This window comes from Bos javanicus, chromosome 14, assembly GCF_032452875.1.
Source record: "Bos javanicus breed banteng chromosome 14, ARS-OSU_banteng_1.0, whole genome shotgun sequence".
NCBI classification, from domain to species: Eukaryota; Metazoa; Chordata; class Mammalia; order Artiodactyla; family Bovidae; genus Bos; species Bos javanicus.
The window spans coordinates 69,779,354-69,797,046 of NC_083881.1; the positions used below are offsets into that span (position 1 = coordinate 69,779,354).

General features: G+C 39.4%; 1 protein-coding gene across 6 annotated transcripts in view; it reads right to left on the reverse strand.

The window, feature by feature from the left end:
- ESRP1 (epithelial splicing regulatory protein 1) overlaps positions 1-17,693 on the reverse strand; it is a 58,517-nt gene that overhangs the window by 19,854 nt on the left and 20,970 nt on the right. For 4 of the 6 annotated variants that reach the window (XM_061439347.1, XM_061439349.1, XM_061439345.1 and 1 more), the window contains 6 exons: positions 17,548-17,680; positions 17,397-17,439; positions 15,045-15,346; positions 11,544-11,762; positions 8,925-9,123; positions 5,668-5,836 (listed from right to left, as the gene is read on the reverse strand). In XM_061439347.1, coding sequence (XP_061295331.1) covers positions 5,668-5,836; positions 8,925-9,123; positions 11,544-11,762; positions 15,045-15,346; positions 17,397-17,439; positions 17,548-17,680 — 1,065 coding nt within the window. The remainder of the gene's footprint in view (positions 1-5,667; positions 5,837-8,924; positions 9,124-11,543; positions 11,763-15,044; positions 15,347-17,396; positions 17,440-17,547; positions 17,681-17,693) is intronic. The other 2 variants (XM_061439348.1, XM_061439344.1) reach the window with 1 other exon arrangement.

Consider the following 17,693-nt stretch of genomic DNA (forward strand, 5'->3'; position numbering starts at 1 on the left):
AAAGTAATCTTTTTGCTTGATTTAAAGCATAGAATGATAACTGATCTTACATATTTTGAGAACGACAGTTTAAAAAGTAGTATTCTGAGGAAAAGCTGTAGCTGAAGAAGCAAGCAAAACACACTGTGATCCATGCTATGTTACAACAATTTCCAGAGAGGCACATTTACAAAAGCTATTATTTTGGAAACTACTTTTGGGTTTTTGTTTTTTAAATGCACTTCTGTCTTATTTTTGAATAGGAACTGAGGACAACATTGAAAGGCACAATAAAAGCAAGCAGGAGGGCTCCACCACCTTCTTTCCCCCCAAATCACACCCTGTCTAGAAGCAATCCCATTCTAGTTTTGTGGTTATTATGGTTTATTTTGAACTTAAATGAAATAAAAAGTCAATACTCTATTATTAAATAAATTCATAGACAAATGTCAGTTTTTCCTTTAACCCTACTTCAGTGCAGTAAATATATACCAAGGAAATGCTTACATAGGGCAGGGGAGGCAAAAGAGGCTTATTTTGTTTATCAAGATAGGCATACGTGTTCTAGTTAAGTTTATCTGCTTTAACTAAAGTTATCAATACTTAAGGGCTTCTCAGGTGGCACAGTAATGAAGAATCTGCCTGCCAACGCAGGAGACACGAGATATGGGTTCGATCCCTGAGTCAGGAAGATCCCCTGGAGTAGGAAATGCAACCTACTCCAGGATTCTTGCCTGGAGAATCTCATGGACAGAGGAGCCTGATGGGCTGTAGTCCACGGGGTTGAGAAGAGTAGAACACAGCTGAGCATGAGTGCAACAACAGCATTAACACTTAAGAATAAGGCGCTTAGAGATACACGGGGCACATAAACAGCGACACGTGAAAGAAATGATGTCTGGGTTTCTGTGCTTTAAAATGTCCTCAATATGACGACACCAGATTGGCAAAATATTGAGTAATAGATATATTCCCAAATTACTTGTTTGAAAATTTCTGTCATAGGTTTTTTAAAAGCTATGCTTGAAAATAACATTTTTAAGAAAAAGAATCGGGGAAAAAAACTTTATATATTGAAATCAATTAAGTGTTCTGAGTAAAGTTTTTTCCTTGAAGTTAAGAATTTTAAGTATATTTTAAATTCCCTGAGTTACTCATTATATAAGGTCTTTAGTAAACAACTATTTCTTCCATGAAACTACACTGAATTCTCAGGCACTGACAGTATACTCTATGGCCCACAACAGTTCTTGCTTATGTCATTTAGAAATGACATTCAAATTGGGAAAGAAAAACAAAGCTGTTTCCACCAGCAAATTATCTGGTGCTTCTTTATTATTGCATTGCCTGATATTGCATGAATATCACATTTTCCAACATTCTAGTGTCATTTTATTGCACGCTGAGTTCCAGCTTGCATTTGTGACACTAAGTATTTGTTATAAAATAAAAAGACATTTTTAAAACAAGAATTCTTTCTTTTTCTTGGTCCTATCAGAAAGCTTTCAGCAAGTAAATCTGGCTTCCCCAGTGGCTCAGTGGAGAAGAATCTTCCTGCCAAGCAGGAGACATGGCTCAGTCCCTGGGTCAGGAAGATCCCCTGGAGAAGGAAATGGCAACCCATTCTAGTATTCTTTCCTGAGAAATCCATGGACAGAGGAGCCTGGTGGGCTACAGTCCATGGGGTCACGAAGAGTCGGACACAACTTAGTGACGAAACAAGTTCAGGTGTATATGGAAGGCCTCTGTACTGTTTGTTACATGGCGTGTGAACCTACATTTATCTCAGTAAAACAAAGGAGACTGGAACAAGAAAGCCAAGTTTTTCAAAACAGCAAATGCAGGCATCTCTCAGAGGGTTGGTATTCTTTTGGTTCAAGTACAAAGAATTTCAGGAGAGAATACAAAAATGACATGACAAACCAAGCACTGTAGAATGTCTCACTATTAGTATTTAATGCTTGGCTAGAAAGGAGCTGGTTTCACATAATGGGTTATCCCCCAAAATAAAAGGATCCCTCATCCAACCCCACCCTTTCTTGTGGGCATGCAAATAAAGCATCCCTCATTAAAAATGTCAACCACCCCCTTGCCCTCTACTTTGGTTCAAAGTGAATATGTTATTAGTTATATGTCCTACAAAAGGTGAGGCAATGGATATACACAAGACATTTATGTTAATCCATCTTTCTTTAAATTATATGACATTTAGCTGAAGATCTAGCATGTTTCTTACCTGTGCTTATAGCTCTGATGCAAAAGAGAATATTCTTTTCTAAGAAAAATGAGAGGTCAGAACAAAAGGTAGGACTTTATGTAATAGGAGAGAAAAGGTGTAATGGGAGAGAAGTTTTGAGTGATAAGCAGGGTGGGCATCAACACTTCTTTTGTATCCTAGGCTAAGCTCTGGCATACCGGGTTCCTGAAACCTTCTTTCAAGTGGAGAAAGAAAAAACCAATGTTCTTAAGCAGCAAACAGAACCACTTGTTTTAATTTCACTAGCTCTTCAAAATGCTGCTGTCACAGCCACACATTTAGACTGCTAAAAACTCATCTAGTTAAACAAAAAGCAATTAACTGGTTCATTGCTCTTTTCCTTACATGTTCCTCAAGTAATCCAAATCCTTACAGTGAGAGATGCTATCAGTATATTCTCAGAGCAATACCCACTGGAAGATACACCAAGTAGGAGGACGTAAAACAAGAACAAATGCCCTCTAGCAGAAGGAGCCCTTTGAAGTCACTGACTTTGCACAGGGATGAATTCTGTTAGCTACCCTATGGCAGAAAGAGTTCATATTTTATTAACCCTAATATTCCAAATGTGTTGCACACAGAGGTACTGAATAACAGCTTGCCCAGATAAATTAATTAAAAACAGGTAAAAATCAGTATCATTTTCTGAGGGGCCTGCTTTTAAAAGTTTGCAAAATATGTTAGCATCTTTAAAGTAATGAACATATGGCATTAATTTGAAGTCAGACAGACAGCTTTCATTTAAAAAGTGGAGGGACAACATCCTATGATAAACCATAATGGAAAAGAACAAGAAAAAGAAAATGTGTATAACTAATCACTTTGTCGTACAGCAGAGATAAACAACACTGTAAATCAACTATACGTCAATAAAGTTTTTTTTTTTAAGTGGAGGGAACTTAAATTTATTTCTAATTTGAAAAGAGACAAACTCCAGAGCTTCCGATTTAATATCCTGTTTTAGCCTGAAGTATACTATCTCCCATTTTCCTACACATCAGTAAATAAGCCAAAATATGCTTTCAACATTTATATTACAGAGTCTCAAATGCCTTACAGTCATGTGAGGTTAGAAATTAGTGGCGTTCTCCCAAAACTATGAAATATTTGATGGCTTTTGGAATATTTTTTTAGATTATATCAGACTTTAAGTCTGGTTAACAGAACATTCCAATGTTTGAACACTGTTTGTGTATATAATTTCCTAGAATGAGGGACATGAAAATTCAAATAATGAAACATACTAGGAGTTATTTGGAAATATTAATTTAAATACAACACACAAGCATGATTTAAAAATCCCACTTTTGTGAAATTGTTCCCAAGAAGTATTTAACGATCAGTATGAGGTTTAATAGAGAAAGATACAATTAGATGTCTATAAAAATACAGGAATTTTAAAATTATGACATATTTTCATTCTTAGAAAGTTACATGAATGCGAAGTAACTTGTTAGTTATGGGAAGTTACAAGAGTGAGGTAAATTTGCAGATATTCCTCAGGCAAGAAGTCAGTGACATACTGGCAAGTTGAAAAAAACCAACCAAACATATGTTAGCATGTCACATTATTTACAAGCACATAAATGTGTATGTTCTCAAATTGATAACTGAGGTTACTTTTGGACTTAGAGTCATGTAAAATCTGAATCTACTTTTACTCACTACTTCTATCCTCTTAGACTTACTAAGGAGGACATTACAAACTTTAAAACTACTAGTAGAAAAAAATTACAGGAACTATTAAGCCATAAATCAGTTTCTCTTGCCTTTGGGGCTTCAGTTCCAGACTTACGCTCCCAACTCACTATGATGGGAAACTATTTCTAAGAGATTCCTTCTTTTAACAGTGTCCAGAGAGCAAGGCAATGATGGAATTGGAGGCTCTCCAAGTGTATTACAGGCACAAGAAAGTGCCCCCGACACCCAGGGGCACGGAGCACCCCACTCCTGGCATTCTGATGGCACGAGAAAGGAAGACCAAGATCTTTCTTATAACCAGAGCCGCTACCAGCAAGTGCCTGTCACAGGCTCCAGAGAAGCTGACAGATTGGGACTGGAGTGGGTGCCTGACACAGTACTCAACCAAGAACAACTGCTCACGCTTCTGGGCCTTTTCAAATTTTCCAGATGGTCAGCTGATGATTATCATGGCTTTCTCACTGTTCTTCCCCAATAAAGAAAATTTTCAATATTTTCCATTTAAAAACAAGAATGAAAGTTTTTAAAATTCCTAAAAAAGTACATTTATTGGCTGCAAGCTTCAATGCTACCAAGATCTCAATGTTCTTGCTCCCTCTGAGGAAACCGTAGATGGAGAGGGCACGGAAATACAGCGGGACAGGGAATCCCCTGGTGGCCCAGTGGCTAGGACGCCACACCCCACTGCAGGGGACTCAGGTTTGATCCCTAGTCGGGAAACTAAGATCCCGAAAGCCATGCCACAAGGCCAACGAAATTCCCCAGCCAAATAAACAAGCAACAAAAATAAAAAGCCACAGTGTGACATAACTCTAGAGATCAGACAGGTAAGTTCCAGGCCAAAACCTCACAGGTACATTGGTGGATGTATTCAACGCATCTATTTTAAATAGCTTGAGAAGGCAAAAACAAGGCCCTTATGTACCTTAGGAAAAAATGTGAGCAATATTGCTTGTGCCAAAGTAAAATTTTTATTTTAATAAAGTGAACTGGTTAGTAACTAAACACAAGACTTAAAAAAATTTTTTTTTGAAAAGATTGAGAATGAGAGGACATTCTATATCCAAGTTAGAATCACAGGCAATCAGACCTGGGAAGGACTCAGGGACTCCAGAAACATGGCTGATCCCATCACTGTTTAAGAACCAGAAAGGTTAAGTGAACTGCTGCAGGTAGAAGAAGAGATGAGACTGACGAACTCTCTCCATTATATCCTGTTGCCTCCAAGAAATTGAGAACAACTAAAAGCAATCAGATTTAAAATATGTTGAGTCCAAGAAAGTACTGAAAAATCTCATTCTGGACTTGTTAGTAAAGACTTAGAGGGGAAAGAATACAAGCCCTACAAAATTTAAAACAGCTTTCATCTATTTTGGGCTGACATGAATTCTTAAAAATGAACTGCCCTCACCACAGATTTTCTCGTTTTGTAATTCATTCACTTGATACTGTCACTCTTTTATAATGATTACTGGGCTAACTCACGAACAGCCCTAAAACAAAAGGAAAAAGGGAAATTGTATACATAAGTAATCTAAAAGACTATGCTGTCAATAAGACATGGATAAAAAAATAAACATTCTGGTTGTCTTGAAACAACCTTCTTGGACAGAGATATGTATGACCAGAAACTGCAGCCTGCCATGCTAACCTTCCATGTGGCGGGCAACATTCTTTTGTGGACTCAGGCGGCGGCTGTCAAAGGAGTCCTTTGTTCCTGTGAGCCTTACCTGGGGTAGTACGCCGTGTAGTTCATGAAGAGCTGGGTGCCCGCGGGGTAGTACGCTGTGGAGGGCTGCAGCGCTCGTGGGTTCAGGAGCACTGAGGGCTGGTAAATGGCAGCTTCAGTAGGAATAACTGCTGCGGGAGCTGGAAATGTGTAGGAGGGAGGGGACAGGCCTAAACAAACAGAGAGAGACCTTGAGATATATTAGTGATATTGACACATGGAAGCACTGAGGCCATGAGGTCGCCCTTCCATACACACATTTGAAAGAAAGAGACCAGTTCTGTATACCATCCCAAGCAACTGCCTTTTGATTACATAGATAATATGTAGGAGCAATCTCAAATCTCACACACTCCATCTACCTAAAGAATGGTTCTTAGCTTGAAATTTGGGGGAAAAAAAACAGTTCCAAGTGGACTTTTAAGTCTTCTCAAAATTTCATGACACATTTTTTTTTTTTTAACCCTGCTCCTAAGTGCAAGAAACCACAAACTCACTCTTTGAGGAAAGAAACATGGGACAGACTGACATCTCGTGTAGCTTCAAACTAAAAGCTTTCTTTTTTTTCCCTTTTGAGAGCTATACTGCCAGTATGGAGAGAATTCGACTCTACAGCACAGCATGAGGACAGTCAGGGTAAAATACTATTCATCAGGACCGTGTGCTATGCCAAAGCATAGACTGTGACAGAGCAAAGTGACCTAAAACAAGCAGATTATCTCTGTATTGTGCACCCTTCGAGGCACCCAGAATATGGGTTTTCAAAACTAATCGACATCTTCAGACCAGTGCAAAAAAAAAAGAAATAAGTCAGATTCCTTGAAAAAGAACCCTGAAGAAATAATATGTGTAAGTCTTCCTGAGAGGCAGCTGATGAAAAGTGGATTCAGATTAGATTAGAAAGGACTGGATTTTTTGTCTTCTGGCTATGCAAAGTCTTTGAAGACAGCAACTCACTTAAGTCAGACCACTTGCTGGTCCCTAGCTTTAATGTATGGGATGAGCACCACTCTCCAGGACACCTGCACCCAACAGCAGAGATAACCGAGCGGTGGCCTGAATGTGGGGTCCCTGACTTCACTTTGCAAACCTAGGATCACCTAATATATTTTGCAAACAGCTGAGGCCCAATGGATAACTTTTCACATGAAAATCTCTACTGTCTTTGGCTCTTAGAGGTTTCTGTATGTCTATGGAGATGAGTAAGTTAGCTGAATAAGGGTACACAAATCCGAGACCTGAGAGTGCCCTGGGGGCCTAGTGGTTAGTATTCTGGGCTTTCACTGCTGTGGCCTGGGTCAGTCCCTGGCTGGGGAACTGAGATCCCGCAAGCCAAGCAGTGCAGCCAAAAACAAACAAACAAAACCAAAAAACCCCAACCCCTCCAAACAAACCAAAAACCCAAGACTAACATATTGATCTCATATTCAATTTTGGGGTGCCTCCTTCATATCCATCAAAAACTGTTACATGTTAGATACCTAGTGTGTAGATAATTTTAAAAGTATGATCCCTGGCCTAAAAAGTCCAGAGAAAGGGCAAACAGACCTGAGATGCCTAAGTCATAAAGAGAGGGTCATCTAAAGTGAGTTGGCAGAAAAAAATAAGTGCAGTAGAACAGGCATCCCTGGAGAGAGAAATGGCAACCCACTCCAGTACTCTTGCCTGGAGAATTTCCACGGACACAGGAGCCTAGCAGGCTACAGTCCAACGGGTCGCAAGAGTCGGACATGACTAAGCGACTCAACCACCAGAACAAGCATAAGAGATGCAAAAATTGGTTCTAATTTTTTTAAAGTAGCAAACTCTTCCACTAAAATGACAAACAGCTGAATTTTAATTAAAATCTTTAGAAGTTAGTAAAAATACGGAAGTAAGTTTTTATGTAAAAATGCATTTAAATTTTGAAAAATTATTATTTTAGGGTTTGTGATGGGGGAAAGAGAAATGCAAGTCTTATGGAGCCTGTAATGACCATTTTTTTCCACTAGGAAGAGAGAAGTAAAAATGTATCACAGTAAAAGAACTGGGGTTATACATGATGGAGAATTTCCCTTATCTTACAATGCTTGATAGATTAGCAATAAAGGAAACTGTAAAAGTTACTGATATTATCAGTGGTTTATGGACAGGAAACACACAACAGATTGCATTAAGATATCCACTTCAGCCCAATAAGAATGTTTTAAACTTTATAGTCATTAGTGATCAATTCTTAGATATTCACCAACAGCAAGCAGCAGATAAATGGAATATTAGCATTTAGGAATTCCAAGGGCAATAAAGGATTAAGCCCTACCAAATGTTCTATGAAAAATAGTTTATCAAATAGGTTTATTGGTATGGATTCCTCTTTACTAGAAAGTGATGTCTTAACACTCCACATTTTATTGGAATCAAGCACACCATCCAGTTCACTTTCTTAGTTATCTTTGGACTATACTTTGAGTGCTACATTCTTTAAACATACCCAACATACTTCCTAAGAAAAAGTCTTATTCAAAACTGAAAACTTTGTCAGGAAATTCAAGTTTTGAACATCAGATCCCCAAAGGTTCCTTAGTCATGAACCGGAAGTTGGTCTCCATGCTAAAGGGCTTATTCCTCTCAGACAGGATTCCAGATGGCTTGCACCCAGGTGCCAGTGAGCAACAGCACGGCCTGATTTAAGCACTGATCCTGTGATCCAATGGTAACTTTGGCTAATTCATTTACGCATTTTAGTTTTTACTAAGCTGCTCATTCCAGATATCCCGGAGAGCAAGAGAGATGCTCTTCAGGTTATCTTTCCCCCAAAATACTTAATGCTCAAAAAATTAAAAATGCAAAATGGGCATCAAATCACCCTTTGCTTTAAAAAAAAAAAAAAACAAAACCCACAATATGTTGCGGGAAAAAAACAAAAAGGATCTGTTATATTTATTTTACCTTTAAATGCGTATTAAAATATCTACATAGCCAGGTTGCCTCCCAGAGTCAGTGCTTATCTTGAGCACACTAAGCTCCAGAAATCAAGTGCTTATCACTGGAAAAGCAAGAATATAATTTGAAAGGAGGTATATGTAGCATCTCTAATTATGGGTGTCCACAACCAAGGTCTTAAATGATTACCAGATACTACCGATTCCAGATGGGAAAGCCTTATGTAACCACCTCACCTGCCTTAGAAAGAACCAGGGGCACAGAAAGTTATGAAAGCAGCTTAAGCACCTACCAGCATACAGCGTAGAATAGCGCCAAGACCCAAGAAAAACTTACATGGTAACTTACATGGCGGTGGGGATAAGCCATTTCGATTTAAAGTGCCCCCCATTAACACAAAGTTCATCTCCTCAGCTGAACACTGAAAGACTTCAACATATCTGTCCTTCATGGTTTTTTTATGACACTTCTGTGCAGCCATAAATGCTCTGTCCGCAGACTTCATCTGGATAAAGGCATCTCCTGACGGGCGGCCCTGAGCGCGTAAGGAAGAATAAAAACAAAAGGAGACTGTCTCCTTCAACAAGGAAGTGGTTGCTTACAAAACATGCACAGTGACAATCACCCATGGTACAGACATTTTAGCCACAAAATCTGGGTGACAGTAAGATCTACTGAAACCTGACTTATGTTTCATCACCTAATCAACAGAATTGCCCACAAAACCTTGAAGAAATAAGTTTTGAGAGCTCATAGCTGAAAGTGATCCTTTTTGGGTTTTTATCAACTAGAATTAGATTTATGGGTTTTTGAAAGGGTCTCCTTGTGACTGCGGTTTCAAACTATAGGATTGTACACTGGGTTTTTCCCTTTCTGAAAAATCTGATTAAATCTCACTCAACTGAGAAAAGCTAGTAACAGAACCAGTATTAGAGCCTTACCCATCCTCCTACATGAAAATGAACAAACCAGTGTTCTCTATGGGCTCTCAAGTCTGTCCCTCACTGACCTGTAACATCCCTTTTCCTCCTCCCTGAAGCCGGTCTAGATTGGGGTGTGGCCTGTAGACAGGGAAGAAGGGGAGGAGCTGGGGTTGCAGAGCATGGCGAAGGGTGGCCAGAGTTGGAGCACCAGCACTGCGCGGGGGCCCTTCTCTCACCTCTTCCTTTGCATCTCCATTTTAAACCTTGGCCAACAGGTATTTACAGACATTTCCTCTGTTACTAACAGCTTCCTAAAAATCCTATTTAAAACAAAGCTGGTGGATCTCTGCGACACAGGACCAGAATGCCTTAGTCTTATTTAGCATAGACATTTTATGGCAGAGAAAGAAAGATACAACTGGCTTATAAGACTCCTTTTTTTATTTTATGGGTTTCTTTAAAGTCTCTAAGGGACTAGTTATGGCAAATGATTACCATGCAAGTTACCATCAGAGTTACCATACCAGGGAAATTAAGGACACCAGGGAAACCCAGTCCAAGATGGAAAACTAACATCTTTGAGGCAGCTAAGAGCTTGTCCATCATCAAAGAAGCACTTCTCCCAGGTGCAATCACAGTAGGTCACAAGGGTCAATGAGAGGCCAATCTGTCCACGGTTATTAATCAAAGAGTAACAACAGCCCCTAGATTACTAGAAATGGTGACTCAGAACCCAAACAATTCTCTGGTGATGCTGAATTGTGGGGAATTTGATTCAAAAGGCCTCCCATCAGAGAAACATGCTGAAAGGAGTCCTAGTTGGATAAAAAGTTACATAGCTCAAAAGTGACGTGAGAGTGAGCACGTGTTAGTGTGGCGCATTAACAAGGGACTCAGTATCTTCTGGTTCCCTATACCCAGTGGCAGGCACTTTCCAGTGAGACAGGACTATGGTTATGAATGTGACCCATCTTCATAAGAAAACAGAAAGTGGGAAACTAGCAGTTTAGAAAAAGTGGGTATTTCTAATACAAACCTATATTCAGACTATAATGCACAGAAAACATATTTTCAAAAATTAATACAACTTGGCTTTTTAATAAACAGTTCCAAAACGTTCATTAGAATTACATGCTATATGGGTATTTAGAGTTCTGTATGATAACACAACATACTGGCAAATTGCCCAGCAACTAATATAATTAATTTTATTTAAAGAGCAAGAGATACCAAGCCGATACCTATTTTTAATACTCTTAGAATATATATTGCATACTATACGAATCTGGCTAGATTTTCCACAGAGGATTCTCAACAACTATGGCGCCAATGGTAAAGACCCGCCTGCCAAAGCAGGAGACGTAAGAGACGCAGGTTTGACCCCTGGCTCGGGAAGATCCCCTGGAGGAGGGCATGGCAACTCGCTCCAGTGTTCTTGACTGGAGAATCCCATGGACATAGGAGCTTGGCGGGCTGAAGTTGGGTGGGTTGCAAAGAGTTGGACACGACTGAAATGACTTAGCACACACGCAAATACACTAACACATTTGAATGTCTTTTATGATCACATACTGTTCCAAGTGGTATAGACACAAGTTCTTTCTGAGTTTGCACTCTACTAAATGTGATTTGATAGCTACATGAAATAAGCCATTTATAAATCATCTATGGATACAAAATACTTAGGAGCACAGACATGTTCATTGCTTTTAAATGTTGTCTATGATTGCTTTCTCACTCCAGCAGAATTCAGTAGTTGCAGTAGTAAAATGCTGATAACGTCTTTTTCTCCGACCTGATGCTATTGATGACTTGGTGGACGTATGTGATAATGAAATCAGAGCTGAATCTGAATTACTGTACCAACTCCAGCATTCTTTCTGGAGCTCATCTTAAAAGATCTCTTGCATTTATAGTTAAATTTTTCCTGCAAAACTTACTATACAAACAGATGAACAATTGTTACTTGTTTACTGAAGAGTGTCTTTAATAAGAAGCAGCAAATCAGTTTTCCAGTAAGTGATTTTCTTACCTGGTGGTTCAATACCATGTGGACCCCATGAGTTCGGATATCGGTGGAAAACTCCCCCAGGAAGTCAAGGATATCCTCAATTGTGGCTGCATAGGGAAGACCTCGAAGGCGTATACAGTCTCTAATGTTTGTAGGGGGCACAAACTGCTGAGGTAGTACTGGAATAATGGGAGGGGTTGGAAGTGGAATGAGAGGAGCCGAGGAGAATCGATTCAGCACCTGTGCTCAAAGCAAAACAGAAGTCATTTAGAGCTTTGTTACTGCAATGCTGCCTGCAGGCCAGGGCTGGCGTCCCTGGGGAATGGCTAGAAATGCATCCTCTCAGCTCCACCCCAACCTGGTCCGTATGGGTCTGCAGTTTAACAAGATCCCCGGGTGATCAACCAGCATAATAAAGTTTGAGAAGCACTCATAGAGAAAGTCGTTCATGGTTTTCAGCTGGGAGATTGTGAGCCCACTTTTGTTAGAGGCATTCTGAGGTATATGCCACACACAACACAATGAACTTAGATTAAGGACTTTTTTTTTCCCCCTCCCTCCTCATACCAACCCTCCTGGGTCATCTCAGTGCACCAGCCCTGAGCACCCTGTATCATGCATCGAACCTGGACTGGCGATTAGTTTCACATATGATAATATACATGTTTCAATGCCATTCTCCCAAATCATCCCACCCTCATCCTCTCCCACAGACAAATGCATCACTATCTGCTTTGAGAAAGTACTCAAGTCTGCTGCTTTTCAGGACATATTGTTAAAATGTGGACTTATGGACAACCCACTAGATTTCATTTCATTAAATAGTGCTGTCAATATTATCTTCACATTCCACCTCCAAACCCAAGACTATAAAGAAAACGACCCAGTAGAGGAACCACAGGTCAAATAGTGACTCAATTACATTAAAATATGTCACATTTATAATGATATGTAAAGCAGAATGCCTGGATAACATAAACCTGAAAAAAAAATCTATTAGTGAAAATAAAAAGTCAATTTCCATATGAATTCGAGACAGTGGCAAAAGAGAGGATCCTATCTTTTAAATTCATGGAATTCAGCTCTCTTGAGAATGGATGAGAGGTCAGGTACATTTTGGAATGGAGAAAGAATTGCTCCCAGGCAAAACTCATGTTACAAGGTTGTTGTCTACTTTTGTTGTAGTTTAGCGTATGCCTAAATGCCATGTGTGGAATCCCCAAGATTTCTGAGCCATTTACCACTGTAGCCTTTATCAGCTCATGTGGTGGTGGTCTATTCGCTAAGTCATGTCTGACTCTTGGGACCCCATGGACTGCAGCCCACCAGGCTCCTCTGTCCATGGGATTCTCCAGGCAAGAATACTGGAGTGGGTTGCCATTTCCTTCTCCAGGGGATCTTCCCAACCCAGGAATTGAACCCAGGTCTCCTGCATTGCAGGCAGATTCTTTACCGACTGAGCTATGAGAGAAGCCCAACTAGTTACCAGCTCATAACTAAAAATATAAGACAATCCATGAACTCCCCCCAGACTGCCCTAACTTCCTCACTCACAGCCTGTCCAATTGCTAGGTGAATAAGAGGTGACAATAATAAAAAGTAAACACAACACAGCCAAAGAGAAAGCAAGACTTTAAGAAAATATACAAACAATCCAGACACAGTACAAACATTAGGGGGAAGAACATGAATAGAAAACAAATGTGGTTATAAACAAACTTGGGACAGGAAATGGTCTAGCACCTACAGTACCTGCCAAATAGAAGGAGAGTAAAAAGTTCCCAAGTGATTATTAGTAACAAAGAAAGCAGAAAGTCTAAGACTACTTCAGTACATATTAAAATAAATTATTAGAGATGGGAGGCAGGAAAGAGAAAACTTCCCCCTACACTCAAAACCACCTATGGCAAAGTCATAGAGATAGCACACTCTACATCCAAGCCAATAAACAAACAGTAGCTGGAGAAGACAGTGGCACCCCACTCCAGTACTCTTGCCTGGAAAATCCCATGGATGGAGGAGCCTGGTGGGCTGCAGTTCATGGGGTCATTGAGGGTCAGACACGACTGAGCGACTTCACTTTCCCTTTTCACTTTCATGCATTGGAGAAGGAAATGGTAACCCACTCCAGTGTTCTTGCCTGGAGAATCCCAGGCACGGGGAAGCCTGGTGGGCTGCCATCTATGGGGTCACACAGAGTCGGACACGACTGAAGTGACTTAGCAGCAGTAGCAGCAGCAGCAGCCAAGGCTCTGGGGTAATACATTCTAGGGGATGATTTCCATGAAACAGTTCTTTTGAATTAAAGATCTAAAATAAAAATTTCACCCCCCGCCCTCTAGTTTGGGCAGGATGTTTTAAGCCTTGAGCATGCTCAGCATATTTTAGAGATTCAGAATTTATGATACTCACTTTCAACAAGTACAATTGATTATACTACAAGTATGCTCATAGTTTAAGATTCAAGAGCACCAGTACAATAGAACACAGAGTAAATTTAACATTTCCCTTACATTTATTTGAGCACAAAAATCAGTCTGATATTCTAGCAGATGATGGCTCTATTTAACTTTGGAGAATTATTTTAAATCATTACAATGGGCTTTGCGAAGCTAGACAAAATCATTTTAGGAACTCACTGAAATAACGGTAGAGTCAGTGTCTGAACTGCTTGCAAAAAAGACCAAAGAAAATCACTGAAATGACTATATCCTACTATCGAATCAAGTAGAATAAGTTGAAGAGCCATGTGAAACAGTCTACATGATCTCAGGTGCAAAGCTAACTGACCCCTGAAGTGAAATGATCAGCTTGTAAGTCAAGAAGAACAGCTGAAAGGCTTGAGACCCTAGAGACAGTTTTATGCTCGGATCTTGGCATGTTTTCAGGAATTGACTGCTCCGTCCGTGTCTCAAAAAGAGTGCTCAATTCTGAAAGGGATGAACAGCAGCAGGACAAAAGGACACTTTGCACTCTCCCAGCAGCAAGAAAGTGATCAAGCCTTTTGGGAAATAAATTTGGCAAGACATTAAAACCTTATTTCCCTATATCCAGTTCTAAAGAAATCAATCAGAAACTGACCGTTTTATTAGCATGTTTACCTAGAAATTTCTAATGATAGGAAAAAAAAAAACCCTGGCACAATAGACTTTCTAAATGAATTATATGCTGCTGTTAGACATAGAATTAAAGACTGAATTTTTTTGTGTGTATATTAAGATAATAGTGGCTCTCATTTAGTTACAGAATAAGACTTTTTTCACGTGCTTTTACTTTCTGTAATTTCCAAATTTTATTTCCAAGTTTTATTTTAGCACACCAAATAATGTAGGATCCGAAATAATGAATAGAAATTATATTCAATGTCTTGTAATACCTTATAATGGAAAAAATCTGAAAAAGAATATATATATATATAACTGAATTGCTTTGCTATATACCTAAAACATTGCAAATGAACTATATTTCAGTTAAAAAATAAATCAAACAAAAAGAGGATAGAAATAAGGCAAAGCCACCAACCTGCTGAACTTCAGCTGCTGTGCTCCTGAAGAGTTCGATGTATCTTTTACCCAACAAGTCTTTATGCTTCCTCAGTGCGTTCTGTGCGTATTCCTCGCAAGCGAAGAGGACAAAAGCATCCCCTGTGGGCCTACCATCCGGGTAGGTAACAAAGAGGATGCCTTCCTTCCCCCCAGTGATGGGGCAATGCTGTCCAAAGAAGGCCACCACTTCATCAGCCGTGGCCGTGAAGGGGAGCCCCCGCATGCGGACAATGACTTGGTTTTCCTTGGAGAGAAACTGGGCCACCTCATTGGATGTACCTGGGAACACAAACAGCAGGAAGCACAGGGACAAACGGTTAAAGACATCAACTTCACCAAAATTAAAATGATGAAATCTTTGGCAATGTCCTGAATTTATAATTAAGACCTGCACTACCCAAAGAATTCATAGTAACATTCCAGGAATCAGAACTAGCTTCCAATTAATTTGAAACTTTCCCCTCCACCCTTTTCAAAAACTGCCTCTCTTAATTTAGGAAAGTAGCAGTTAAATCATGGACCAACAATCATATTCTTGAAGAAGTAACTAGTCATGGTGGTTAAGGGCACAGACTCTGAAGCTAGAATGCCTGGGTACAACTGTGGCTTTATCATTTTCCAGGCTGTGACCTCAGTCAAGTTTAATCTCTGTACCTCAGTTTGCTCATCTGTAAAATGGGAGTAAAATTACCTACCTCATAAATTATGAGAGTAAGTGATTACATACAAAGCATTTAGTGAGTTTTGTTATTGTTTTCCTAATTACTTATTAGGAAAGGTCCAAACATACTCAAGTAGAGAGGATAATGAACACATATGGCAGCTAGTTTCAACATTTATCAATACTCTGCTGAACATGAAGCATTTTGTACAATGCTGCCTTGTAGCAAATACTCAAATAAACACTCAGTCAACTTTGCCACCTGCGATGTACAATGTTACCTACTATGGAACCTCAGGACCATAGCTTTATGGTCAGGACTTCCAAATATACTTTATCCCCAATGAATATCAAACACTGGAAACCCTATTAAACTTGAAGTTTTTAATTTGGAAGCCTTGGTTTATTTCAAGAAATAAGTGCAAGATATATATCAGCAAATTGTATTAACAGAATGTTGTTACTACAAGTTTTACAGTTGTAAAGACTTTTATCAGGGATAAATAATAAAATTATAATGAAAGGGTATAAAAGTTCTCTGTATTTAAGTGAAAGCCACCTTAGCATATTTTGGCAATATGTGTCAAAAACCCTTAAGATGTCCATATTCTTTGATCTAGTTATCCCATTTTTAGGAATTTATCCTAATGAGTGGCACATACAGAGATACAAACATATTCACTGCAACATACTTATAGAGTGAAAAGTTGGGCAATGGGAGCTTGTTTCCAATACGATTGTTTTCATAAAAAATTATGGTAAATATAATTCCATGTGCGTGCTAAGTCGTGTCCAACTCTTTGTGACCCCATGGACTGTAGCCCACCAGGCTCCTATGTCCATGAGATTTTCTGGGCAAGAATACTGCAGTCGGTTGCCATTTCCTTCTCCAGGGGATCTTCCTGACCCAGGGATCAACCCCTTATCTTGCGCCTCTCCTTATTGGCAGGTGGATTCTTTACCACTAGCGCCACCTGGGAAGCCTGGCAATGAGCACTGAGGAACACTGAGATATTTAAGAAGATATTCATAATATACTAAAAGGAGAAAGGAGATTAAAGCAATATGAGCAAAGAAAAACATCTGTTGGACAAACCACAGTTGATACTTTATATGTATCTATTATTTTTAGGTTTTACAGTTACAAATCACTCCAGAATTAGATAAAGACTTCCTATTCCTACTTCTTTTTGACCATGTTACTTCAAACATCACATATTCTAAAATACTAGAAGCCAGAAAGCTACCATGTTCCTCGCCACTGATGAGTTATGAAGTTGATAAAAAAATTAGAAGCAGATATGCAACAATTCCAGGTATTCGGGTACAGCCGTTATGGCTGTTTGAAAGTTTTCAGACTATTTAATTTCTTTCATGAACTGCTCTTTCCCTTTGTACATGACTTTACATGTACCCTTTGGCCTTTGTATAAGTATGTTTAATTGCTATTTAACTACATTTGGTTGACTTAAGCCTTAGGATAAGTGTTACACAGTACACTACCTGATACTATTGGATATTTCTTCCTTCTATCAAAAGAATAAAAGTCAACTCCCATGTTTCATTGGGAGTAAAAAAACATTCACGATTATATTTATCTGCCTTTGGTATATAAGCAAAATTTTAGATCCTTCTCAACACAGCCACATTGTATGAAAAGGTACTCACCACCAGCAATTTTAAGAAAATCTTCACCTGTTGCTTTGTAAACCTAAGGAAAGATAAAAGGAAATGAAATGCAGTTTCTGAGCCTTCTGATGTGCACACTTGTTCAAGACGCCAGGCTTGTCAGGCATCACCTGTCAGGCTGAGCACGTACCTCGATGTACCGGCTCCCCATGTGGTGCTTGTGTCTCTGCAGAGCTAGGTCTCTGTGCTCCTCGCTCACAAACCTAACCAGGGCTTCTCCGTTCCTCCGACCCTGGGCATTCAGACAAAGTGCTGCACCGCCCCTTTGAAAAATAA